At 40.9% G+C, this 27,499-nt stretch overlaps 1 protein-coding gene across 1 annotated transcript in view; it reads left to right on the top strand.

Moving 5' to 3' along the window:
* Positions 1–1,625: 1,625 nt before the first annotated feature.
* The window catches only part of LOC116050636 (protein crumbs homolog 1-like), a 43,465-nt gene continuing 17,591 nt past the window's right edge, over positions 1,626–27,499 (top strand). The window contains exons 1-6 of the mRNA XM_031300857.2: positions 1,626–1,890; positions 15,877–16,572; positions 17,476–17,671; positions 20,596–20,735; positions 22,049–22,234; positions 22,347–22,460. Coding sequence (XP_031156717.1) covers positions 1,821–1,890; positions 15,877–16,572; positions 17,476–17,671; positions 20,596–20,735; positions 22,049–22,234; positions 22,347–22,460 — 1,402 coding nt within the window. The 5' untranslated portion in view covers positions 1,626–1,820. The remainder of the gene's footprint in view (positions 1,891–15,876; positions 16,573–17,475; positions 17,672–20,595; positions 20,736–22,048; positions 22,235–22,346; positions 22,461–27,499) is intronic.

Here is a 27,499-nt window from a genome sequence, read left to right as displayed (position 1 = left end):
TGAAAAAACATTATGGACACCACAAATCATTTTTAGAAAGACAACGCCAGAAAAGAGAAGGCATGGAGTTCGCCTGCAGATGTGCTAATGTGGAAGGTAGATACTAGCTTAATAAACACGCAATTGTTCTTGCAGGTACTTGTAGAGACAATAAAATATGTGAGTCGGGCAGGCAAGACGCTCCGCTTCTGAGACGCTCCCGGTGTGGTACTGCGCGTGTCGGAGCACGGAACCAAACCGTGGCGCAGCCAGAACGCAGCACAGATGCGGCCAGTGGAAAATCAGGGTTAGCTCGGCTACTCCCATTATTCATCCCCCAAGAGTCTCCCCAAAAAATCGGAGATGTGGGTGTAAATTAAGAGGTCTGGAACCTGGCCACTAGTCCACTGTTTACAATGGAGATGTTATCTATATGTTGTATCATGTAAGTATGATGTATAGTGGGATCATCAGATAAAGTAATTAGACTTTAAAATTCAGGGAAAATATTACATCACAGTAAGAAATGTGTACCTCACTTTTCCTTGACAGAAAGACAGACCTACAGACAGACAGAGAGACTGTCAGCATCCTCAGCCTGGCTGAGACTCCATGTCAGCCTGCTGTCTATTTCTCTATTGTGTTTCTGCTTTAATGAAAGCGGCAGCCAGTCACTGAGGAATGTGAAGCTGTGGAGCTGCTGTGACTCACTACTTTACACATTTGCATGTTGCTTGTTGAAGGCCACCCGCACCCCCTCCCCCTCCCCCACCCCCTCGCAGTGCGAGTGTTTAATTAAACTTTTTTGGTTGTTGTGAACGCAGCAGGTCTAAGCCTGACGCTGGGATCAGCGCCTGGGGATGGGGTTGGGGGTGGGAGTGTATGTGGGAGTGGGAGTGGGGGTGAGTCATTCGTTATACCAAAGAGGTCTCCACCAACCGGATAGATATAAACTCCCTCTATACCCCTGCTCCCAAAGGTGGGGTGGAAGTTGAGGGGACTGGGGAGCAACAATCCACTGATCCACAACCTACACTTGTGCAAATACTTTATTAGAAAGTTGTCTTGGTTAAACACTGAAAAAGTCAACGGTTGACACAATGTTGACTCAATATCAAGAACGTAACACTTCCTCAACTGAAAAAAACAAAACACAACATTGCCAGTGAACATAATTACATAGCTCCATAAATGATTCCAGGCAAACGATAGTAATATACAAACGTTTTGAATATTTCTGACATTTTACAGACCAAGCAATTAACCTATTGATCACGAAAATGGTCAGCCGCTTAAGCGATCATGAAAAGTTGTTAGTTGGAGTTAACTGCAGCCATAAAAATGTCCATGTGTGGGATGTTGAATCCCAGCATCACTATAATTGATTGGAGTGCATGTTCGATTTGTAATGAAGAAATTCCTTAAAACAACATGTAAATGTAAAAAACATAACCGTAAACATGGAAATAATGACAGTGAACAGCGAGTCCAGTTCTTAACTGGTTTAGAGAGAGACGGAGAGAGACCAATCCAGTACTCCATCTCATGTTTTCCTCCCCTCACCCTCTGCTGGGGTGATTACTCTGCTTTACTCCAGCCCAGATTGGTCTCCAGAGAGACGCACACACACTCCAAAACCCACATTCACACACACACACACACACACACACACATACACTCAGACCCAGAGTCCCAGTGGTCGGGCATGCATGTGTTAGAGCTCACTCTCAGCAGCTAACTTGGAGCAGCCTGGATGGAGCACTGCCGTGTGCTGGATGGAGAACCTGTGGATTGACAGCATCGTTCTGCACTGACTGGAAACCTCAGCAGCCTGTTTTACCATGGAGTTTGGAAGAGTTTGGTCCAGATATCAGAGGACAGTGGTGATTACCATGATGATGTTCAAACTGGGTAAGGCTTCAACATGTGCAGTTTACCACAACTGCAGAAATGTAAACACATCACCTTAATATATGTGTTCGTTCCATACATCAGAGTGGAACACTTTAGGCAGTTTTTAAGTTTTTAAAAACAAACAATTCCATCCAGAATTATAGCTTTATCCGTTGCTTGTGTGTGAAGTGTACAGTATGTGTACAACCCTGCTTGTTTTCAGTACGTGCACATGCATGGCCATGTATTGCTATGTGTGTTTAGAGCCACTACAGGACCATCCTGTAGAAGTATGATAGTTTGGTAACCCTTTATTTTATGGGTCTGTACTTTTATCATTTCAACATTAAGATAATGTTCAATCAATAAGTACACTTTCAAATAATATTTTCTAAATATTTGCCAGCATTAGCTGGTCGGTCTCTTAGTCAGTCTTTTAGTGCACAGCAGGTCAGCTGAACATACACACATGGAAATCTGTCAACCATACAGTTAGTACACATATGGTGATGAATACATGAAAATAAATAAGGTGCCCAATCATAAATGAACAGAAAAATACATATCGTACCTGTACTTAGTGCCAAATAACGTTATTTCAAGGAAACTTCCTAGGAAATCATTGGGAAATGATGTAGCTATAAGATAAAGTTTCCTTATTTATTAAATACCAGCATCAAATGTTACTGTTAATTGCAAAGAGAGAAATGCATCTTTTTAGCATTTTTTTTTTAACATCATTTGTTTTGTATACAAAATAAAACATTTATTTATGTAGTGATTTCTAAAGGTATCTGTGTGTGTATGTGTGGGTTAGTTCTCGAGACAGTCCTCTACATTACAACTCCCTGATTCATAACATATCAACTCATTTAACAAGATCTAAGTAGTTTCCTCATGACTCCCTAATATTGGATGAATCTGCAGCTGGTCCTGGGGTGTGTGTGTGTGTGTGTGTGTGTGTGGGTGGGGGGGGGGGCCTACCACCTAATGAAGCCCTGTTGACCTATTTTTCCCGCGACCTTCATTTGTGTGAGGAGTCTGAAGCTCGTTTAAACGGTGGCGCACCAGCAGCAGGGATTGGCTGAGGGTGGCATTGTTGCAGAGGTCACCATGGTAACGAGCTGAGCGTCCGGCTGCACTGCTACGCAGCTTTTTTGTCTTAGCTTTGAATGGAAGGAGTTATGGCTCTTAAGGACCATGGCAAGAGACCTGGCACTCTGAGCTCTTTAGGATTTAAAGAAAAAAAGACAGCCGCCGAAAACACAAACGCAAAGCAGAGAACATACATGTTATGATAAAGATGAGGGTAACAGCTATTGTAAGATACAGGGTTTGCCTAGTAAGACTGCCATATTCAAGACTTTCTTTTAAAAAAAAGTCCACAAAAGAACATTCATAGTGTTTACCAACTAATCTACTGTGGAAACAGCTTCAAAAGTTAACCTAAGAAAAGTTTTTCCTCAGGTCAAATTTGACCCATTTTCAAAAAGTTTCTATATCAGAAATTTGGGTTTCTTTCAAACTAATTGTCAAAAAAAATAACGTGGATGGTTCTGTACAACGTTCTTCTTTTATTCAATTGTATGGCATTTGAAGAAAAAAATTGATAAAAGAAGGTTGAAAAAAGTGACAAAAATGTCAGAAAAAACAACAACAAAAAAACTAAAAGTTGCGTGGTCGACGGGAAGACAACACAAGGGTTAAAAAGGATAGGGATTTGATTGGAAAAGGTCCCAAAACATGCAGGACTGTTAGCTTTAATGAAACTAAGCCTGAACAACAGCAGTTTTAGGAAAGACAAAAAATACACCAAAAGAACCGTCCTCTATGGGCCTCTTAAGCCATCTCTGGATGATACACAGAGGAGGCAACTGCATTCTTGGCTGTTCATTTAGAACTGTGACTAAGTCGAGGAGGATTTGCTCTGATAGAGAGGAACTGCTGACTCCAAAAAAATGGAAAATATGGGTGTACAAGCATCTACAGTATATTTATTTTAAAGGAGAAGCCAGCTGATAATGTACTAACTCCTTAGTAATTCCTCATTCCTCTTAATACTAGAAAAAACGCATTGATTTTTTATTTATTGTGACTGTAATGACTCGTCCGATGACTCTAATTTGTCAAATTGAAGTTGAAAGCACATATTTTGCCCCCCAAACTAGACAATAACATTGAATCAGAAATGAAGCAGTCTTTGCAGCAGCTCACACAGGAGACGATGTGCGTCTCTGACTCAGTGTGTAACTGTGATTTGTGCATTTCTTTGTACAAAGCAAAGCAGCCACCTGCTGGGAAGCCTTTGGAGCACAAAGATGAACTCCGGCAGAGCTGCTAGTCACTTGTTGGTATTCAATAAAATTCCTTTGAGCCCAACTTGTGCATTAGGCAGGGGCTTCCCTGTTCTCTGTGATTCATAGCGTTGCTGCTTCCTCTGCCCTGCAGCGTTGCTGTTTTTTAGTGACTCAGGGCAAACACTTTCTCTCATTTTACCCCTGCCTTTTGCACCTGCCAAGAACACAAGTCCTATCTCATTTAAGGGTGTCTTTATCTCATTAGACTTGGTATTTTGAGACATACAGAGGCCCTTAAAACAATAAAAAGTATAAATTGTTTTAGCAACATATATACTTTCAGCATAACATATTCTCACTGCCCTTAACTTTTATTTCCTACACAAAGAATCTTGCAAAAAACACAAATCTCTGTACATGGGCTTTGGGAAGTCATTTTAGATTAAGGTTTTGCTCTGGGTGTTCCTAATTTTAAAAAGTTGGTTCCCCCAAATTCTAAAAAGACCTTTCAATATGTTTCAAACGTAAGTCTGGAGTTGTTCTATATTTTTCTTATTGTGAACAAATCTCACTGAAAGACAAAAAACAACCAGTGCGTTTACATGCAGTTTAAAAAAAACACGATTATATTTGGGTAAAGGCCATACCCCGATGTCTCAAACGTCATGTAAACATCTTACCCCGGTTATAATCGGAGTTCTCCTAACCCGGTTAACAGAGGTAGAGAACTCATTTAGTAACCGGAGTATCCCTGCATGTATACACCTTAACCGGGCTATGATCGGTTTAAGCATCTGCGCATGCTTCAACTGCCCTCCCAACTCCGAGGGAGTTGATTTTTAACCGGACATACTCCGTCAGCGCGCTGTGAGCAGCATGGATGTATTAAGAGAACGTAGTCGTTGCTATGACACCACACAACAAAACTGGCAGTTTATTTCATAAGATTATAGTGTAAAACAGATGCTGACAGCGTAGACGTCAAGTGTGAACATAGCCTTAGGGCCCTGACACACCAACCAGACGGGCCGAATGTCGGCAGAAAAGCCAGTCGGACTGATCAGTCGGGTCCCGAGGTCCAAAAAATGCCTCAGAACACACTGAGGCGACGCCGACTTGAGCATACGCTCTGCGCGTGCGCGAAACGTAATACGTCTCCATAGCAGCAGGCGGCGCAGCTCTGTATTGTTTCCATTAACAGTCTGATTATTTCCCAGAAAATGAAAACCGGCAGCTGATTGGACGAACGCGTCACGTGGTTCTTTTTTCTCCGGAAATTCACAGCCAGACTGTCATGGCGGCTTGTTCAGAATACGATCTCATATTGTACTAAAATAGTTCACCGAAACGTGTTTCTGAAAACATTTTAAGCGAGAAATAGACCATGCAGTTGCTGAATCTGTCTTCATTTCAGATTGACAAAGGTCAGTTTAATCCTTAATATACATCCGCTCCCCATTTCCGGGTGAGTCCCGACTGCCCTGTCTCCAGACTGAACATGCCGGGTCGGCCCAAATGAAGGCCGACAGTTCGGGACACACCGAACAGACTCGAGTCACGGACCGCGCCAGACGGTCCGACGCCCGATTATCGGGCTGGTGTGTCTTCTCTCTTACATGTGAATCTACTCCCGGCTTCGCATCAGAGGGAGTAGTGATCTTTGTTAAACCAAACCCCCTCTGAACAGACTCTGGAAGAGCAGTTTAATCCTGACATCATTCTACCTGCTAACAGACAGTGTCTCTGCTCAGTGTTATTGTTGAACTGAGATGCTGGTACCAGTCAGTGCCAGGGATCAACCCTGTCTGGCCATAACCATGATCTATGAAGTGCTCCGTAACGGGGGAGGGGCTGGGAGGAGCTGTTATCAGCTCCCTGGAATGTGTGAAGGGTTGATTGGGTTTGGATGGAGGGGTGAAGAGTGAAGAGACTATCAGCCCTTCTCCTACAGTTTTCATGAGATTACAGGTGGCACAGGTTAAAGTGCATGGTTCTGACTGAGATCAGCTTTACATTCTGTAGTCCAGGTAAAAGATCTTGGCTCTCTTTGACAAGTGAGGCGAAAGAGAACATTAATGAGAAAGAGTCAACAATGATCTCAGTACAAGTGAGAGCCAACACAGGGAGGTAAAATAGGGAGGTGATACAGAGGACATGGCGTATTCTGTAGCATTTGTATTATATGCATATACGGTATTATCATCCTTTACAGAAAAAAAAATCTTCCTATTGCTGTGTAAACTTTAATGGTTCTTAGAAAAACCACAGTATACCATGTTATTGTCAAATGCATGTTCACACTTCCTTAGACATTCATGTTGAAATTTCATGACCGCTCTCTATGATGCAGCGGTGTCACATGCTTTACAGTTGCGTGTACAAAAAGCACTTGAATTTGTGGGCGACAGTGATAGATAGATAGATAGCTAGATAGATGAGTGATAGATAATTGACAACAGTTAGCCAATTTTGTATGGATTGCATTTATTTTTAAATGGTGCTAGCTGCTCCTGCATAGCAAAAGGCATACATTGGAGAGGATTGCTCCAACAGAATTTCGTTGTATCGCATACAATGACAATAAAGATCTATCTATACGGGTGTACAGCAGACCAGTCACTGCTCCTGTTGCTGCACCTTATTTTGGTTTTAAATGGTAACTACCGTTTTTTTCAACCTACTTTCCTATGTTTTTGTGTCTAAGTGACTGATGGGAACAACAATCTTTGACATTGGTCCAGTATTAAGCGGCGAAACAAGCTACAATGTAAGTTAATAGGGCAATTGTCCAGCTTGTATTTACCTTCACAAAAGTGCCGTTTTGCCACTGACAGGCTCAGATTAATGTTCTAAGCGTCTGACAAAATTATGGAAATGATCCCTTCAGAGATAGACAATAAAAACCTCTTTGAGACCTTTCTGTTTAACCAGAAACAGCTCTAAAGTAGCTAGCGCTAAACCCACCAGACTCCATTTAAAAAAACAAAACTTTTAGTGTGTATAGAGCCAACATATTTTCACATGTTAATTGGTAAACTATGTGTTTATTTCAACCAAAAAAAATAAAGAGTTGTGATGGTTGGAAAAGTGGAAAGACGACCCAAAACGGCATTTTATAGTTTTGTAATTTTGTTTCTGTCAACTTTGAATGAAGTTTATTTTATGATGCTAAAATGACGCAAACGCAATTTCGCTTTCCCTTTAAAAAAAGGATCTTACTCTTTAACAGAAAGGTCGACCTCTTTAGAAATCCTTTCCATAATGTTGTCAGACACTTGCAAAATGAACACTTCTGTGAAGGTAAATACAAACTGGACAATTGCCCTATTAACTTACATTGTAGCTTGTTTTGCAGCTGCTGACTGCAGAAACGTTAGTTATCCTTTAAGGATGCCAATATCAGTCAGTCAGTCGGTCCTCCACTTTGGCCCAGACTGAAAGTTTTGTACACTTAATGCCTCGTGCATGATAAATTACAATAACAAATACATTTTGAACATGTTCAATACTTTGCTCATGACCAAATATGTGCAAAATTAGTAACATAATAACGATAACTAACCCTTAAAAGCATTTTGAGATTTTTCCTATTAATTCAGCATTTAAAGACAGAATAAAGAATCATGGGCGCCTGAGGCTATGTTATGTCGTTCTCACTTTTTATTTCACGTTTAGACGAGCGTTGTGGGGGGGGGGAAATCTGCATATGGTGACGCAAAAGTGTGTGAAATTCGATGTAGTATGCACAACAAAAGCTGACAATTTTGTCTGAACAGACGAGGAGGTGGAGTTATTGCTCAAAACAATGCACACACATGGCACACACACAGACACACATGCGGTGCACACACACACACACACACACACACACACACACACACACACACACATGCGGCGCGCACAAACGCACACACTAACCTTAACCCTTACCCTCACCCTAACCATAACCTAATTCTATCCCTAATCCTACAACCAAGTCTTAACCCTCAAACAGCCCTCTACACTTGTGGGGTCCAGCATTTTGGCCCCACAAAGCTGTCGGGACCCCACAAGTATACTGGACTCCCGGTTTTTGGACCCCACGAATATAGTTAAACAAGCCCACACACACACACACACACACACACACATACACACACACTGTTGTGTGTTTTTACCCTTTAGACGGGAACGCGATGGTGGAGCGTTTATAAAATTTCCACTCTGGAGGGTGGCAAAAACGCCGTCGCCGTCTAAATGAAAGGCACATCTGATAAAATATTTTGTCGTTTTCACCCGCGTATTCGTGTAAACAGGGCCTGTGTATCTTACCTGGTAGAGCGCACGCCCATATATAGAGGTTTACTCCTTTGCTGTATGTCATTCCCCCTCTCTCTCCCCTTTCATGTCTTCAGCTGTCCTATAAAAATAAAAGCCTAAAATGGCCAAAAAAGAATCTTAAAAGAAAGAATAAGGAATCATCATGCTTTGAATGCAACTTCCAATGCAAATGGTATTGATTAATTCCTTAGCTAACTTTTGTTAAATGTATTATTTTTTTATTTGATTTGGATTGAACTGAAAAAGTCTATGATCATTCCAGCGGCCCACATTATACTCTATAGGCGTATACTATTTGGAGTTAGACTTTCTACTAAGTACTACTTTACACAACAAAGCCATCAAACGAGCAGAAAACATTTCTAGTCATTATAAATTCACTGACTAAGGTCTGATTGCACTTCACTGCACCTCATTCTAACAGTGTAAACATCAGCTTAGGTTATAAACACTATGCTGGGGACTTCAATTTAAACAGAAAGCAGAAACAACACAGCACTTCTCTGGATTTATCAGGTATGGAAAGTGTCAAGATGGTGGGAGGAGAAGTGAGAGACTGATATGAGGAGGAAGAATTGGTGTTAGAGCAGATGAAGGAAGTTCTAGCAGATGCATGTGAGAGGAACTGGGGGTGTTTAAGTGGATGCAGTGGTAAATGAGAATAGTAGGTGTTGCAGATAAGATATAAAGACATTGTTACTGGGTTGTTTTTGTCGATAACTTGCTAGCAGAAGAACACATTGTTGATGATTTATCCAAAGCAGCCAACAGGATACCATGCATTTCTGAGTATGGGTGCTTGTGTGGAAATCAAGCACATTATTAGAAGACACAGTGGGAAAAAAAGGTATCAGAATTGGTGTGGTTCTTCTACCTGATTGAATAGTTGTGATAAGAATGGCAAGATTGTTGGGTAGTGTTGACGAACTGACCGAAGAGCTGGTTAATTAACCCGACTCGTGTCACTGAACCGGGAGAATCGAGTGCCAATTGTCAATGAACCGACTCACTCCTGTTTTCTTAATACATCCATACATTCGTGCCGTTGTGTGTTAGCTGGTATTCTTCTGCTAGACTGCTACTGTGTGTGTAGTAATCTAGCTCATTAGCGCCTCCACTGGAGTGGTGGTAGAATCAATCAGGAAATGGCCTAGACTGGCACCAGGCTACTGAATGAGACCGAATGTAACCGCGCAACCGGCCGCTCGAGTTTAATGTAATCAAGTGGTGTCTTGGTTCTCAGCAAGTTTGAGTTATTAACCAAGCCTTGTCTCTGGTCCATCTTAGATGATTGTGTTCATGGCAATTCACACATTATTGATGGGGAAGTAGGCTACATCACATAAAAATACACGTCATGTTATCTTGGTAGTTATGTTAAGTTAAATGTTTGTTACATGGTAGGTAGGCTGTCACAAAGAGACCGCACACCAGGCTACTGAACGAGACTGTAACCGTGCCTAATGCATGAGTCTATGTACTCAAATGGGTGTCTAGGTTAGGGTGACCAGACGTCCCCGGTTTCCGCGGACAGTCCCCGGTTTCGGTGACCTGTCCCCGGCTGGAGCTGTCCCCGGAAATGTCCCCGGTTTTCACTGTGACTGACAGACCCGAAATTGGAATAAAAGAAAGAAAACATTGACCAAATGTATAGTCGCGCACCTACACGCGCAGGCTCAAGACAGCCAGAGCAAGCGCTGCTCAGTGCTTAACTTCGGTAAAGTTAGAAAGATATTCACAGATTCGAACTTCCGGGATCAATTACTCTGCAGCGAAATGTTATTAAATCACAAACGATGCATCTTTCCTACCGTAGTAAGGTAAACAACGAGCTACAAAATCATTTTCATCAAAACGAGCTGTCCTCCAACCTGGAGACATAACACTGGTCTCTACGAGCAGCCGGCGGTGAGACAGTAGTAAGACGAGTGCTTAGGGACGGTCTACAAACTACAACACCGAAAAGAGATACAACAAAAATATTCATAATTTTGGGGAATATTATTTTGCCAAAAACATTTACTATTTTAATAATTAAATAGAGTTGTGTCTCTAAACTTACCTCACATATAATTAGTCTTCTGCTGGTTATACTACATCACTTACTTTTCATAAATAGGCATATGCATAATTTGGGGGAGTATTTTTTGCCATACATTTTTTTTTATATATGTCATAATGACAAAGAGGCATGTCTCCAAAACTACTCCACACATAGAACCCCTCCTGCTTGTTGTCTGAATTTCTTTTCAAAGTGCCCCAGTGTAGCTCTAGGTCTAGTGACGCCCCTGGGGCAGTGTCCCCGTTTTAAGTTTACAAAGATAAAAACATTACCTGTTTAGGAGGTATATATGCTTCTGAGTTGAAAATGTCCCCGGATTTTGTCTCAGAAATCTGGTCACCTTAGTCTAGGTTCTCGGCAAGTTTGAGTTATCAAGCGATCCCAGAAGCCTTTATGTCTCGTGCATTTTAGAATTGTGTTCATGGAAATTCATAGGCTACATTACCAAGGGGAAAGTATTATATCACATACAAATACACGTAATGTTATCTTGGTAGTTATGTTAAGTTAAATGTTAGAAGTGAATGTTGCTACTTGGTAGTTAGACTGTCATGAGCAGACCGCGCACCAGGCTAACGAATGTAACCGTGGCCAATGCGTGAGTCTAGTGTCGGTCAGTATGAGTGTGTAAATAGTATGTTGAGACTGAATTGTTGTAACCGCAACCGTTCGAGTCTAATGTAATCAAGCGGTTTCTGGCGGGGGAAGTAAACACGCAATCACCCCATTTTTTGGGGGGCAAAATAGACTGTAAAAACAGTAGAGATAGCATCACTGATGTCGCCCATTGGTTTGTGGAAAGCCATTTTGAAGCCTCGAGTTTGCCAATACGGGCATCACCAGCTTTTTTTTGAAACCGGATGTGACAGGTTTTGACAAGAGAATGAGCTGGGGAGGATGATGTGGCCAAGTGTCGTTTATGGTTGCAATGGCGCTGTTCTAAGCTAAACTCTAAGAGGGCTAAGTTGCTAAATTTTCAACCCTTCTGAAGTGAGTCATCCAGTGGAGAGTTACCAGCAGGTAAAGACGGACCTCCAGCTACTGCCGCCATTCACCTGCATGTACGACAGTACAAACTTTCCCTTAAGTTACCAGCTAACGATAGCGCTAGCTTGTGTTGTAAAACAACCCGATCAGGATTGTTTTGTGGTTCGAATCCGATCATCTACTGGCTTGAACCCTGTGAGTTGATTCTGAAAGAAGTGGCGAGATCTCGGAGAACAAAGTGACACAAAGCAGGGTTCAGTTCACAATGTTCTAAAGGTTTAATGAGACACACAAGGATATACATATTTTCTAACAATCGCTACATTCATTTAGATGACGTGTAGTAAGATACAAAAGAGTCAGGATGGGCAAAAGGATTGTCTCAAGGTTTGCTCACACAGATAGGAAATAATGTTGCAATTTAGGATACAAACAAAACGGAGAACGACTTTCTTCAGAGTTCTCACAGAATGGAATGTGGAATGTAACATTATTCACAGCTTGGTTGGGTTTTAGCTTTTAGGTGACCAAATGTTCCAGTTAACTTTGATGAAAAGTATTAAAGTTTAAGATGGAAACATGGACAACACCCAAAAAAATGGATGTATTATATTGACTGGCGCATATGCCAAAAAGGTTTCTAGGATTCCTGGTTTACTTCCGTGATAAGCGACCCACTGAATATGCACAGGAATGTTTCTCCTGCAGGCACTGCCCGCGAATTCCCACTTGGCCCACAGACTTTACATTGTGATGACGTCACACGCTTGTCCATGAATAACAAATTCTGAATAGAAGTAGTCATAACCAACCTTGTTTGCAGTTTGAGGTGTCATTGCAGCAGTTTTATAGGCGTCTCTTTTACAATGGTGGCCTATGTGGAAAATCCTTTGTGGGCCGCAGGGGGATTTCTTTTAGCAATATCGCTAGTGGCCACAAGAAAACAATGGCAGAAAGGTTAAGTGCTGTTCCTGGGGTGGCTGATTTTTATTTTATTTTAATGTACACAGTGCCATGGTTAGTATTGTTAAGCCTCTATCCTGATTGACAGGTCAGCGTGTAGCCACGTCCCTAAAGCATCCCCAGCTTTTTGGTCAATTTTAAAATAAATGGGACCATAATTTACAAAACAAACATGCTGTATTGAAGAAAACTTGAATGTAGCAATTGAGGCTGAGGCCAAGTGGGAAGTAGAGTAATTTTCCCAAAGACTTCTATAGAAGTAGACTTCGTTTTGCTGGAAATTAGATAGAATGCAGGTTTAAGGCACTTCCGCATTCACTTCACTTTTCAGGCCTAGTAGATTCGTCCATTATTTTTATAGTCTATGTTTGGCAATTAGGCATAGCTGTTGAGCCATCTTGCTCTGAACCAATGTGTTGGACTGTGGGACAGAGTGGTGGTCAGACTGAATGGGTTCATGTTTAGCATGAGTGTGATAGATAATCATTGCATTTTTTCTTGTTAGTTGTATTACCATTGTTCTACACATCACAGTCTTAAGTTCCAAACTGTTCATACGGTAATGAGTGAAACTTTCATTGGCCACACTGACAGCTGCTAGCTTGGCCATGTAATAAGTTTACTTTTAACACCATCTGCTGTTTCCTTAAGTCCATAGGAAAGAGGGGCTTGTCCCATATAGCACCGCTAAAGATCATAATTCTATGTAGACCATTGTAAAAGCCGGAGGGTAATGCAGCTTAAGCCTACTGTATGAGGGGAGAGCAGTGTACTCTGTTAGTCAACAGGTATTTAGTTCCTTTAAAGCTAATTGAAGTGCCAATTCTCAGTTGTATACCTTCATGTCAAGCCTTTTTTTATTATTTAGTATGTCCCCTTAGTCATATTCTTGGGAACATATTGGATCACGGAATGTAAAGGGGTAATCTGTGAGTTTATCTGTATTTTTGGAGATTAGCGCTTACACTTCTTTAGTGTAGTTTACGGAGGTCACTTTTTAATCAAAATGTTTACTGTAATGTGTTTCCTTGGAATTTCTATTAATAAAGTTTCTTTTGATGGCACTCTTCAGCCATTGTTGCTAACTTCCATGATGTAGCTAAATCCACATTCTAGAGTTTTGCCACTAATAAATAACCAAGAAGGAGATAAAAGCTTTTAACAAAATGTACATATATATGTAATTTAAAAAAGGTCTTTACTTAAACCTGCATTATATGAGTTTTTTGACCACTTGGGGCAACAAATTGTAAACACAACACTGACAATCAACTGACATTCAAAAGCCCATATATGTTACTGAAAAGTAGAACACTTATTAAAAATCTAATAAAAAAATTAGGAAAACAAAATAGCCACTCTCTCTGACATAACCTCACCTTCTGTTGTGTAAACTGGATGCAGCGTTTTTCTGTTGCATTTGTTTTCGGGGTTTGTGTGCTTCTCATTTTGCATCGTTTCTGTATTTGCAGTGCGTTTATGTATTTGGTTTTGTGGTGCGTATTTGCAGCTAGTTTGCTAAATGCTGCGCATGTGTTGTCAAATTAACAAAGATGTTTTCTTAATTTGATTGTGTCTTGACTATTTGCATTTTGTTGTCTTAAGTCAGCCACTGTAATGTATGGACTTGGTATATGCAAAATTTACTTTCCCTTTAATTCACTTTTGGTCTCCACCAAATACAAATATATGTTCACCAGATAGTCTCTCCATTTGTCTGTCAGTCACCCCAACCATGGACTGTTTCATCTGCTGCTGTTTGGCAAGCGGTAACACAGCCTTAAGGTCTGGCCCAGCAGGGTCTAGGACAGTTCTTTTCATCAGGCAACCAGGCTTATGAACAATGGACATTAATGACCTGTTGCCTGCCTGTCTGTAGCTCACAGAAACACACATAAACATAAAAATGTCACAATCATACTAACATTTTTTATTGTATTGTATTGCATTGTTTTTGGTTACCTTTTTTGTACCTTTTCAATGCTTTTCTATTGTTGGTTTTTATTTGTATTGTTACTATTGTTGCAATGTCGAGGAGCATAAAAGCTAATCATTTTACTCTCTTATACGTGTAAAACAAAAAACAGCTGAAAAAAGTAAAAAATCTCCATAGAGTTGGGGGAACTGCAGACCTGGTCGTAGTTTTCTGTCACATTACACATTCAATTTCAATTCAATTCAATTTTATTTATAGTATCAAATCATAACAAGAGTTATCTCAAGACACTTTACAGATAGAGTAGGTCTAGACCACACTCTATAATTTACAAAGACCCAACAATTCCAGTAATTCCCCCAAGAGCAAGCATTTAGTGCGACAGTGGAGAGGAAAAACTCCCTTATAGGGAGAAACCTCGGGTGGTGAGGAAAACTTCCTTTTAGGGAGAAACCTCGGACTGTTGCTGTCCATCTACAAACACGACCACCTACCTCTTGGTAGGTGGTGTCTGACGGTGCCGGTTGGGGGTGTGATGAAAAGTGGCAATAATAGTCACAATAACGATAATGGAACTATGACTAGAAATAGTAGTTGTAGTAGTTCCTGGCGTAGCAGGGCACTGCAGGGCGTAACAGGGTGGAGCAGGGCGTAGCAGGGCACTTCAGGGAATAGCAGGGAACTGCAGGACATAGCAGGGCACTGCAGGACGTAGCAGGGCACTGCAGGGCGTAGCAGTATGTAGCAGGGCGTAGTGGGGCACTGCAGAGCATAGCAGGGTGTAGCAGGGCATAGCAGGGCGTAACAGGGTGTAGAAGGGGCTAGCAGGGCATTGCAGGGTGTAGCGGGGCATAGCAGGGCGTAGCAGGCCACTGCAGGGCATAGCAGGATGTAGCAGGGCATAGCAGGGCGTATGCACATAGTAATTTTATCCATTGTTATATCAAAATATTAATTGGAGCAGCTTTAAAGCTTAAATCAGCTGTAGATGGACAGCAACCGTCAGAAATGGTCGACCTTGAATGAACTCAACCTTTTTGTGGCAGTGGGGAGTCAAGGTGCTATGCATCACAGAATGGGGGTTTAAACGTAACACAGACGACAATTTCAATATTAGACTTCTTGAGCGTATAAATAAAAGCACACAAAATGATTAAACAAGGCAGTAATACTTAAGCAAAGGGAATAAAATGACAAACATGCATAATATACACATACTATGTTATATAATGGTGGTATGGTATGATGCAAAACATTTGTAATTGTCTAAATGTACCTTACACAAGAATTTGGGATGGACCAAGACGAATATGCAATGTTTCGGCAACTGGATACCACCTCTCTCCATCCCTGTTTGGGATTTAGTCTGTTAAGAAAGATAATTTTTTATAGAAAGATGTCTATTGCATCTTAAATTCCAATTTTGTCTTCCATTCCAGGCTTACTGTGCACAGTAGCAGCAGACTCGTGTTTGTCATCTCCCTGCAACAATAATGCCACGTGTCTTGACCACCTGGGTGACTATGTGTGCGTGTGCCTCAAAGGACCGGTGTGGTACATGGGGAAAAACTGTGATGAGCTGTATGACGCATGTATTATGGCACCCTGCACCAACTGTACCAGCAAGCCTGGGTCTGACGAGTTCACCTGCCATTGCCCGGATGGCTTTACAGGGCTAAACTGCACCCAGGATGTAGATGAATGTCAGAGCAACCCCTGCAAAGGTAACCAGTCCTACTGTGTCAACGGAGTCAATGGCTATTCCTGCCACTGTCCCCTGGGAATGGGAGGCCAGGACTGCCAGGAGAATGTGACTACTTGTTCAGAGAAAACATGCCAGAATGGTGGCACTTGTATGGACATCCCTGACATTGGGCACATGTGCCAGTGTGCGGCTGGGTACCAGGGGAGTAACTGTGAGGAAAACATTGATGAATGCCTGTCTGAGCCCTGTCAGAATGGAGCCATCTGTAAAGACGGGGTTAATGCCTACCAGTGTTTCTGTGTGCCTGGATTTCAAGGCTACCACTGTGACTTAGACATCAACGAGTGTGCATCTCGACCCTGTCAAAACAATGGCACATGTCTGGATGAGGTGGATCACTACAGGTGTGACTGCGCTCCGGGTTTCAAAGGTAAGCCAATGTGTATAGTAAGCCAGGGTTGCATCTGGTTGGCTTTTTGAAAGGAGAAATGCATTTATTTATTTATCCTTTATTTAGCCAGGAAGTACCCATTGAGATACACAATCTCTTATTCAAGTATGTTTTGGATCAAAGCTTCTTCGCTAATGATCTGACATTTTTTTTTTGATTACCTAGAGGGTAAGCCCTAGAGCTCCAGACCCTTGGTGGGTTAGGGTTAAAATGCCAATTCCATGTGTGGCAATACATTTGTGGTAATTTTGTTGATTTGATTAAAAACCTATATTTGGTGTGTATTCCTTAATCAGGAAGGGTTCTGGTTGGATCATACTGGATGATTCAGCATGGAAATTAATGTTTAGTGAAAAAAATATTGCACAGTAGTAGCACAGTTTCAGACTTAGAAAACCTCTGCTCTAGAGAGAGGTTTTATTGCTCTTTTTAGTGAGATAGAGTAAAATTTGAATAACATAGTCATGGCATTACTTTTATGCTGACTGTGCTTATGTTATCCAGTATTTGGTGACAGCATTCAGTGACTTTAAATTTGCACATTTTCATGAGTATTATTCAAACAAATCTCTAGATCTTTGAATGAATTATAATGCATTTTAGGGCGTAGATTAAGAGAGATTAGTACATTCAGTACAGATAGTATGCTTTATTTTTACCTTTGCATAGAGCGTAAGGGGGGTTGAGTTTTTATACCACTGACTACTCTATGAAAAGAGGTTGCATGGCTCTGTTTAAGTAGCATTAGTCTGTGTTGCAGTGCAGCTGAGTTCTTGGCAGTTCCAGTGTTATTGTGTTGTATCTGTACGTGTGCTAAGATAATTAGGTGTGTTGCCAATCCCACTCCTTGGCCCACTGCCATCCTTGCTCTGTTTCCTGCAGGGATTAATTGCGAGGTGGAGATTGATGAGTGCGAGGTGCATCCCTGCCAGAACGGCGCCACCTGCCGAGACCACATCGCCACGTACACGTGTGAGTGCATGGCCGGCTTCCAGGGCCAAGACTGCGAGGTCAACATAGATGAATGTGCCAGCATCCCCTGTTTGAATGAGGGCAAGTGCATAGACGGGGTCAACAGGTAGGATTACACACAGATATGCTTTGAAATGCAATACAACATCACATCACGGATTTAAACAGTAACACTGATACATACAAATGGACTGTAGTACATGTGAGGCAGAATGCAGTTGACTGACAAACGGACCACTGATGTTTGAGTTTTTTAACTAACAAAATGTAGACATATACAGTCAGCTGCTGTGATGTTGATTACCTGAAACTAAATAATACTAAAATTAAGGAGGTATTGGCCTTTGAAAAAATTAAAAAGGTGCGATCGCCAATTTTCATCGTAAATCTGCAGGCTGAAATTAAATTGTTTCCTCTTTGAAACACCTGAGGGTTCATATTGATATGTAACTGAACTTGTCAGAAAATGTTGATGCTGTAACATGTTTTCTATCCTTTGATTGTAAATCAGAATTTTGTTTCCAGTGCCATGTTTATGTAACAACATCCATGCCAGTTACAGAAAAAGGCTTAACAAGGGTAATTCTATAGTTGGTTTGACTCAAGATTCTCAAGAGAAAGGTATTAAAGGAAAAAAAGAGGAGAGTTCAGACCTTACTTCAGACCCTTCTTCAGTTTGAAGGTTGCCCTTTGTAAGGTTTAGCAGTCCAAAAAGTTATGTTGGTTGACCAGTCACCCGCTTCAAATGTTATCAGCCGATTGAATGGCCGTTACCAGTTAACAATACCATAGAAATGATGCGGTAGGGCCCAACTCTACCAACCAGTTGGCTCAGTTGGTTCCCGTCCTGTGTAAAACCAAATGTGACAATTACTTTTTTGAAGTTACATAGTACATAGTAAGTTAACTTTTAACTCTCTTACGTCATGTTCCTTATGTAAAGTTCTTTAGTAACAACACAAACATTAGTATTTCAACCCAAACCCCAATCTTTTACTCAACCTATCCAAGTAGTTTTTGATGAGATGTCAGAATATGAATAATGTGAGCTTTGGTGGAATTTGATCAAATGCCCAATTACATCAAGATTATACTCATATAATGAGGAAGATGGGGGGCTGTAAGTGATCACCGTCTTATCATAATTAGTGCAAATTTCTATATGACTTTCTACACTCTGTCTGTGTTATATTTCCTTCTCATGTTGAGCCTGGTAAGGCCGATGTGTCATCCAGCAGTGTGTTGTGTCAGCCTGAGGCTGCATGGCAGACATTAAAGTTGACCAGCAGGGATAAGAATTAATCCACTTACTGTCAGCCATTGTGATGAGTCATTAGATGGCTGGAGGTGCTGAGAATACCTGGTAGAACAGCAGGGAGTGAGGAGGAGGGGTAGGATACAAGACAACTGATCTAAATTGGTCCAGAAAACAGTATATCAGTGCAGGTTTCAACAAGAAGATGAAGTTGTTAGACGCCACTCAGCTGATCACCCTGAGCGGCAACTACACACCCATTCATGTAACTGAGTTATCGTTTTCAGTGCACCTTCAAAAGGTCAATACAATGATGAGGAAATAAGTGCAGTTTTTTTTTTTCTTTTATTGTATGAATCAGCTGAAATAATGCTGTTTTATTAATTGTGGCCTATGCACAAGGTTTTCAGATTTGGTCTGGTATGACCAGTAACGTATGGTTGCTAATGTCAGCAAAGTTTAGGTAGATATTGTTGGGTACAGTTACTGAAATAACATTCTAACTCTTTTATAGACCGATCACTGTGATGTCTCACTAACAAAAATCCCTTCTGGGTAGACAACTGCCCGTTGATTTAAATTCCAGAGATATGTGAAATCGACAAACTTGTTTATTTCTGATGTCATTTGCAACTGCGACATTTTGGTCAGACCTATCTGTGGTCTCTGCTGTGCTTATTTTCTGTACTGTGCTTTGCTAGCGCTTTTGATAAACCAAATCTAACATTACGAACAGCAACATGTCACCACCGGTCGGACAGACTGCTACTGTAGTTTGGGTGGTGTCATTTTCTTTACTCTGTGGCCCAACAGGCAAATTAGGTGTGTTAGTGTTGACATAATATGAAAGGTATCAAACATGCATTTTAGATGAATGAGAGTAGTAAACAGTTGTTCCTTGTCCCAGTTTTACTTGGTTTCTGTTGTATTATCAACATGTTTGAATGGAATGAGTTAAAACAAGTGGTAACCCACCGCACCTCACCAAGAGACATATTTGTTGTTCTTATGTTTTTGTGTCTAAGTGACTGATAGGAACAACAATCTTTGAAATTGGTCCAGTATTAAGTGTGAACGCTGTAACCCTATGAGGGAAATGTGCATCGTCAATTTGGTCCACTGAAAGTGCTTTATCTTGCCACTGAAAGGCTCAGATTGATATTCTAAATGTCTGACAACATTATGGAAAGGATTCCTACAGACCTTTTTACAACCTATTTAAGAACTTTTTGTTTACCAGAAACATCTCTGAGGTCGCTAATGCTAAACCCACCAGACTCTATTTATAAAATATATATATTTAAATATATATATAAAATACTTTTAGCGTGTATAGAGCCAACATATTTTCACATGTAAATCGGTAAACTATGTGTTTATTTTAACCACAACTAGAGTGTGATGGTTGGAAAAGTGGGAAGACGACCCAAAACGGCTTTTAATAGTTTTTTTTTTGTTTTTGTCAACTTTGAATGAAGTGTATTTTACGATGATAAAATTACTGTTTATTTACATGGAGTCTGGTGGCTTAGTTTTTATGCAATTTTGCAACTGTTTTTATGTTTAAAAAAAAACAATGGACCAATGTCAAAGATTGTTGTTCCCATCAGTCACTTAGACACAAAGACATAGGAAAATAGGTTCCAGGTTGAAAAAAAAAATGTAGTTAACCTTTAACTTCCACGTGTGACCACAGTGACTGATGTTAAGCAAAATGATATAACCTTGCAATTTTTATTCACTATTCCTTTTGTCTTTATTTTTCCTTCCCCCAGCTATGAGTGTGACTGTGAGGGGACGGGCTTTGTAGGCGACCACTGTGAAGAGGATATTCCTGAATGTGCTTCTGACCCCTGCCAGCATGGAGCCACTTGTTTGGAGGCGACCAACCAGTACAAGTGCCTCTGCTGGCCAGGTACACCATTACTCCGGACCAACTCTACACCTGTTATAAAACAACTCTCACACAGCAGCAGTCACCCATAAACTCACTGCTCAGTATAGGTTATCATACTTTATATAGCAATTACATTCAACATAACATAATTACAGCGTGAACAATTTGTTAATATTCAGTAGATTGCAACAGCCACACATGGCTCTGCTTGAACACTAAACTAAAAGAATAAAAGACAGGAAAGGAAGTTTCCCATACATAAATCTAACCGAACAAAAGAGTTGGTTGATCTGACCCTGGAATTTAGAGGACAAGAGGGGACAAAAGAGCAGGGCTGTGCTTTGCAATATGCAGCATGTATGGTAGAGCAACACAAAACAGAAGATCTAAGTCCTTCAGGGCTGTGATGACTTAAGAAAAGGGATGCATGAGCACACTGCGACAGAAAAAGGTGCAGACGTTGTATTTTGTACATTGTATTTTTGTGTGTTTGTGTGTGTGTCCATGTGTGTATGTGTGTGTGTGTGCGTGTGTGTGTGTGTGTGTGTGTGTGTGTGTGTGTGTGCGCATGTTGTGTACATGTCCTAAAAATACCTTGTGCAGATTTCACATATGGATTGAAAGATTTAAATAATAGGTTCAGTATAGTATAGTATAGTAGAGTATAGTAGTTATAGTATTTGTATTAGTCACTGTAAGACTGTCCATAATAACTATAAGCAATTCAGTGTTTCCCACAGGTTGAGAATTTACTTGTGGTGGTGGGTGGCATAGGATGTGACAGCGTGGTGCGTGATGGCTGGGTTCAGTAAAAACTAGTCAAACAAAGGTTTATGAACTATTTATTGAAAACAATGACTAGGCTACATAACATAACAGATACTTTCAAAATAAATAACTATTTACATATTAAACATATCAGACTAAAAGATGATACAGATGTAGATGAAGTGTAGCCATGATGTGCTTTGTCAATTAAATCTGGTTGGTTTGTCAAATGCTATGGTTCAGCAGAAAAAATACCTGATTACACGGAGCCCAAATAGGCTATTATATGTAACTTAACCTTAATACAATGATCCATACAGACAGGGTGGAGGGTTACGTTACCTTGCGTAAGCATGGACGCCTGGCCAATAGTAGTGTGTGAATGCTATTGAAGGGCGGGTCTTGCCTAGAAGTTGCGTGAGTTCCATAATAACACATCAGTTACATCAAAAGCTTTTCTATTATTTTTTAAAAGAAATGATTAGAGTGAATATAATGTATTACTGTACTGTATTAAGACAGACTTATCCTTTAAACATGTAATTGTGTCTATGTGTGTCCAGGTTACGAAGGAGAGAACTGCCAGCTGGATAGAGATGAGTGTGAGCAGCATCCCTGTAAGAATGGTGGCGAGTGTTTCCAGCGCTCAGATATCCTGAACTACGGAACGCTGCCTGAATTCAGCAAAGCCACTTTCAGCTACGAAGAGGCAGCTGGTTTCATCTGCCGCTGTTTGCCAGGATTCACTGGTAAGCCAGTTCACAACAAAAACATTTCAGTTTCTTGGTATATTGCCTCATTAACTCACAATGAAGTGGTGAGGACAGAGATATGAATGTCATGAATATGTTTTGTTGGCAGGAGACAACTGCTCAGTCAATGTGGACGAGTGTGAGTCTGCTCCGTGTCAGCATGGAGGAACCTGTCAGGATCTGGTTAACTCTTATCAATGTGTGTGTCCAGATGGCTTCACAGGTAGGAAAAAAAAACGCTTATCTACTATTTTCTTATCTCCTAACAAACAAAACTGAGCTGTTCTTCCTCCAGAGGCACCCCGCAGAGTTGTGTCCTGTCCCTGTTTACTGTTCACCCTCACTGACTGCAGAAGGACAGACACTAACCGAAATCACCATGACAGTTGCTGCATATGCTTGGTCAATGAGCTTGTACAGCTGTGATGCTAACGCTACGTGTCCACGGTGGCGTTTTTTGACGGGAGGGATCGCCCTGCTTCCTGATGGGCTTGCCACTAGCTAGGTCTCAATTTCTCTTCAATGTCCAATGACATGCAAAGAAAATAGGCTACACCCTTCCACAACCTCGATGGCTGCACCCGATTGGAAGAACACTTTACTTGTAAGCGCCGGACGGAGCCAAGGTGCCACTGCAAAATAGCCTCGGGAAGGAACTTGTTTTGGTGGAAGATGTGTACGTTCAAAAGTTGTTTTAGTCGTGCAACAGAAACCTCAGATTGGACAGATAGTCTAGCTAGCTGTCTGGATTTACCCTGCAGAGATCTGAGGAGCAGTTAACCATAGTCCTTATGAATCGACCGGAGGTTAGAATGCCAACACAATGAAAGAGAAAGGTAATGGACATCCGGGTGAAAGGAGCGTGTTCCGGCAGCAGCAATCCCGGAAGTGGAACGTCGTGGATATAGACTACTACAACTCTAGCCTTAGCTGTTCAGACATCTTCATAAACATCACTTTACTAGACTGATGTTAAAAGGGAAACAGTGGAAATCTTACTGTGGTATATTGATGAAACCGAGCTTTGACTTGAATACTGAGGCAATATGTAAGAAAGGTGAACAAATGGTAACTGTCCCGACACCATACTACGTACTAATGCTAAGCAGGTTTAAAGTCTGTTGTTGTGGTTCACAGTGGAAAAGTGACAAAATAAAGTACATGCAAAAAAGTCGGTAAGCATACTAAAAAGAGTGGACTTTTGAGTGTGCTATGTCTGTGGATGTACTATTCTTTCCTAATGTAACGCACAAATGAAATGAAAGAGCTTCTCATAGCTACAAATTTAAATAAATCGCTAGTTTGACAGTTACAAAGGTCTATGACAAGAAATATAAGTATAAAGCTGGCTGGTAAAATTAGTGGTAGTAAGCTGCAACCATACTTAAAATATCCATTTTGGCGACCCAGCCCTCTTTAAGATACACTTATACCCTCTCTTCTGGTCAAGGCATTCTCATGAATGGGTCCGTATGATATCGTACAGAAATGTATGCACACCAGATGATAGCCTACGAAATCAGGAGAAATCTGCAGAGCTTCGCGACCTACTACGGACCTCTGTCACAGCTCGGTCGTATCAGCGGCAGTTGGTAGATGTGTTTAGCCGAAAATTAGTGACTTTGAGCCAGGTACAGAGCACCGCGAGCTGCCGCTTGTTTCGGGGAAGATTACGGTTAAATTTAGTCCACAAAATATGAGCATTTTGCCCTGACGAAAGTTAAGATTAGGCACCAAAACAACTAGTTAAGATTAGGAAACACTCCCAAGGAACACACATTTCCTAGGTGAAACTCTTTAGTTTTCCCCGGGAAGCAAACTCTGTTCCGTGAATTGAAAGTCCTCTATGTTAACGCCCACCCATCCACCTTGACCACCTCCCTACATGCATTTTATTCCTTGTTTGGAAGACATTTTAAAGACTAAACCATCGATCAGTACATCAGCTAAATCAATAATTAACATAATGGTTAGTTGCAGCTCTAAATTCCATGCACAATAAACACTCTAATTTCAAATACCAGTATATTAGAAACTTCCTCACACAGACATCTTACATACTGTATATATCAGACTAGATAGAATTGATTAGAAATCCTCTGAAATGTGTAACAAGCCAACTCTCTTTTGCAATAACTTATTATTTAATAGTAATCATTGTTTTTGTGCTGGTTTGGCTCACTGCAAAAAGAACATCCCTGTGGAGGACAAGAAAGATCTTAAGTGAAGTGAACAGAGCGTGCAGTAGAACCCAGTCTTGACAGATAACCTTCATGCCTTCAGGTCTCAGAATCTCCTTGGCCAAACAATAAAGGGTTAATCTTCCTCCTGCTTATCATTCCTCATGGCCAGCCAAGGTATTAATTCCTCATTAAAGGAGATTTGTCACTGCATCACTCAAAACAGGAGGAACCGCACCAAAAACTGACCATGAAACTCAGAAGTGAGGAATTCTGCCAGACGCTTTCATCAACAAAATGAGAGGCTAATTTAATTTGCTAACAGAATTTTGGCCATGCAATGTGGAGGCAACAACAGAGCAGAGGATTGGAGGGGGATGAGCGTGCATATGGTATGGAGGAGCATAGCAGAAAACAACAAAGCCAATTAAAGTGCCATATGTCAGGCGTCCTCCTTGGGTATTTAAACGGGGGTTCTACTATGAAATTTGTCAGGGGGAGGGGAGATTACAGCAAAGCTACTTAGCAGCCTCATTAAAACCTGAAGAAAAATAAAAGACGATACAAAACATTTTGAGCAAAACAAGGGCATTTTTCCAAATGCTCTGTATTTAACTTTTCTGGTGTGCTATGCTGTAAACATTTCACTATTGTGCAACAGTGAGGAAAGATAGAGGAAAACCCCATGTGGCTAAAAAAAAATATGATCCTATTAACGTTGTATGGCACGTGTGCAAGAGGTTAATTTTCCACGTGTGTGAGGTGGTCGTCACTATAACCGGTTGTTAAGCCTGTAGAGATGAACCCTGCTTGTGCTCTCTACATTGTACTTGGGCCATGCTTATAGAGAAAGGAGTAAGGAGCTAAGATTTTAAAGGCTGATGCAGGATCTGTTTGGGTTAAGGCAGTGGTGTCAGACATACGGCCCGTGGTCCAGAACTGACCCGCCAAAGGGTCCAATCAGGCCTACTAGATGATATTGCAAAGTGTGAAAATTGTAGAGAAGTAATTAATGCCAATTCCAAATTTACCACTTTAATGTCAGAGAATATCCAAGTTATTTTTCCGTAAATTTACGACTTTAATCTTCGAAATTCAGAGTTTTTTCTCAGACTATTACCCCTCTCTCCCGGGTCCGTAAAATTATTGTTTTTTTTCCTACAATGGCCTTAGAATGCTGTCGTAGCAGAAGCAACTTGCGTTTGCCAACATCACGCTGAGAAGAAACCCTGTGGCAGAAAAAGTTTCTGATCTTTCTGGAGTGGTTTACTGGTCTGGCCCACTTGAGATCAAATTAGGTGTATGTGTGGCCCATGAACTCAATGAGTTTGACACCACTGGGTTAGGGTTATTAGTGTGGTGATATATTATGAATAACGCGTTTCACATTGTGCCTTCCCCCGGTTTTGCTCATCACATCATCAGCAACAGGTGGATGCTTTTATAATTATTATTATGCTAGCTATTTTGAGGCTAGCATAAAAGTGCCCCTAGCACTCCCATTCAAAAGGCCATTTCACCGAAAAACGAGAATACGGTAAATCTTAAAAGTGACGCTTCCATCCTAAATATGCTTTTAAACGAAAGTTTGACTCGGGTACATTCACAAAAAGACCCTAGGTTGCATTTTGGCAGGAGTTACGCTTTAAGTAAACACAGAAAGAAAAATCTGCATTATTCATACCCTGTATCTCCAGATTTCCAGCTAGTATCAACCCCATCAATGCTGATGCATGAGCTGCTTCTATCAGAGTTCCATTTGTAAATGTTTTTTCAGAGGCTTAGGAAAACCTTGTTGAAAAAAATATTTATATCACCGAATACTGTGAGCATTGCCAATATGGAAGAAGATGATCTCTGAGATGAATTACGTGAATAAAGGCAGAATTCAAGTATACATGTTAGAATATAGTTTGACTAAGGTAAAATCTGAGATTTGTTTTCTGAACAACTGTTTAACAACTGAATTTCAAATAGGAGAGACTTTATTTGAGAGTGAAATAAATGTATTGACATCATGCACAATCAGGTTCAGAGATGTGAAGAGTGGTTGGACCCCATCGCAATGTCATACATGTTTTAGGGGGTAGAGAGGCCATGGGTAGTACAGGAATATCCCCCAGATGGAGTCTAGTGGTGGTGTAGGGCAACAGCAATGATATGATTGGCTCACAGAGACCTTGGCAGAATCTGGTTGGTTTAACTGCAAGAGTGAACGCCCATAGTCAGCAGATTAAGATGTAAGAGAGTGAGAATGAATGAGGTTTCCTTCCCTCGTTTCATTTCCTCTTCCTATCTTCTGCTAAGCCTCATTTAAGGGAACATATAATTCAAACATAACATTTCAATTAACTTTTATCCCGCACACCCCCTTTCCTACCTAACCCTGGCGACCATATAACAAAACACAGAATTTTGACAATCAAATGGGACATAAAGGTCAGAATAAAGTCAGAGAATGTAAGACTTAAATGTCACCACAGTTTAGACAGTCTGGCTTTTGTAATTCAGAATTTTGAGAAAAAGTTAGGATTGTGAGGTTAATTGTTAATTGTTGTTAATTGATTGTGAGACTTTAATCTCGTAATTGACTGACTATTCATAATTTATTTCAAACATTATAACCATTAAAATCTATAAATCTGAATGTTAGTTTTTTCCCCCATAATTTCAAAATAATTTTGAACTCCAAATTTCATTTTTTACTAGTGTAATACTAGTGTTGAATCTACTTAAATTGTCTTAGAATCCGTTCAGAAACAAGTCTTCCCACAGGCAATACACACACAATGTGATATAATCAGCCACAATGATGGATGAGACTGACTAGCTGCTATGCTAAAAGTTAATAAAAGTCCCAAGTCAGGCCTGAAACCTAGAACCTGCAGCACTTCCTGCAGGTTCATTCTCATAGCTCCAGCCACTAGTGGGCATCCACAGGACAGCACATGGAGCAGGGAGGGGATGCAGCACTGCATTCCTCTTGTCAAACACTGACAGGAGCCAGCTGGAGGCTGGAAGCTTACTGCTCTGCCAGGGCTGGGCTGCAGACAGGAGAGGAGCAGGGGGTGTGAGGGAGGGA

This window comes from Sander lucioperca, chromosome 2, assembly GCF_008315115.2.
Source record: "Sander lucioperca isolate FBNREF2018 chromosome 2, SLUC_FBN_1.2, whole genome shotgun sequence".
Classification (NCBI taxonomy): Eukaryota; Metazoa; Chordata; class Actinopteri; order Perciformes; family Percidae; genus Sander; species Sander lucioperca.
This window is presented reverse-complemented; position numbering and strand designations above follow the sequence as displayed.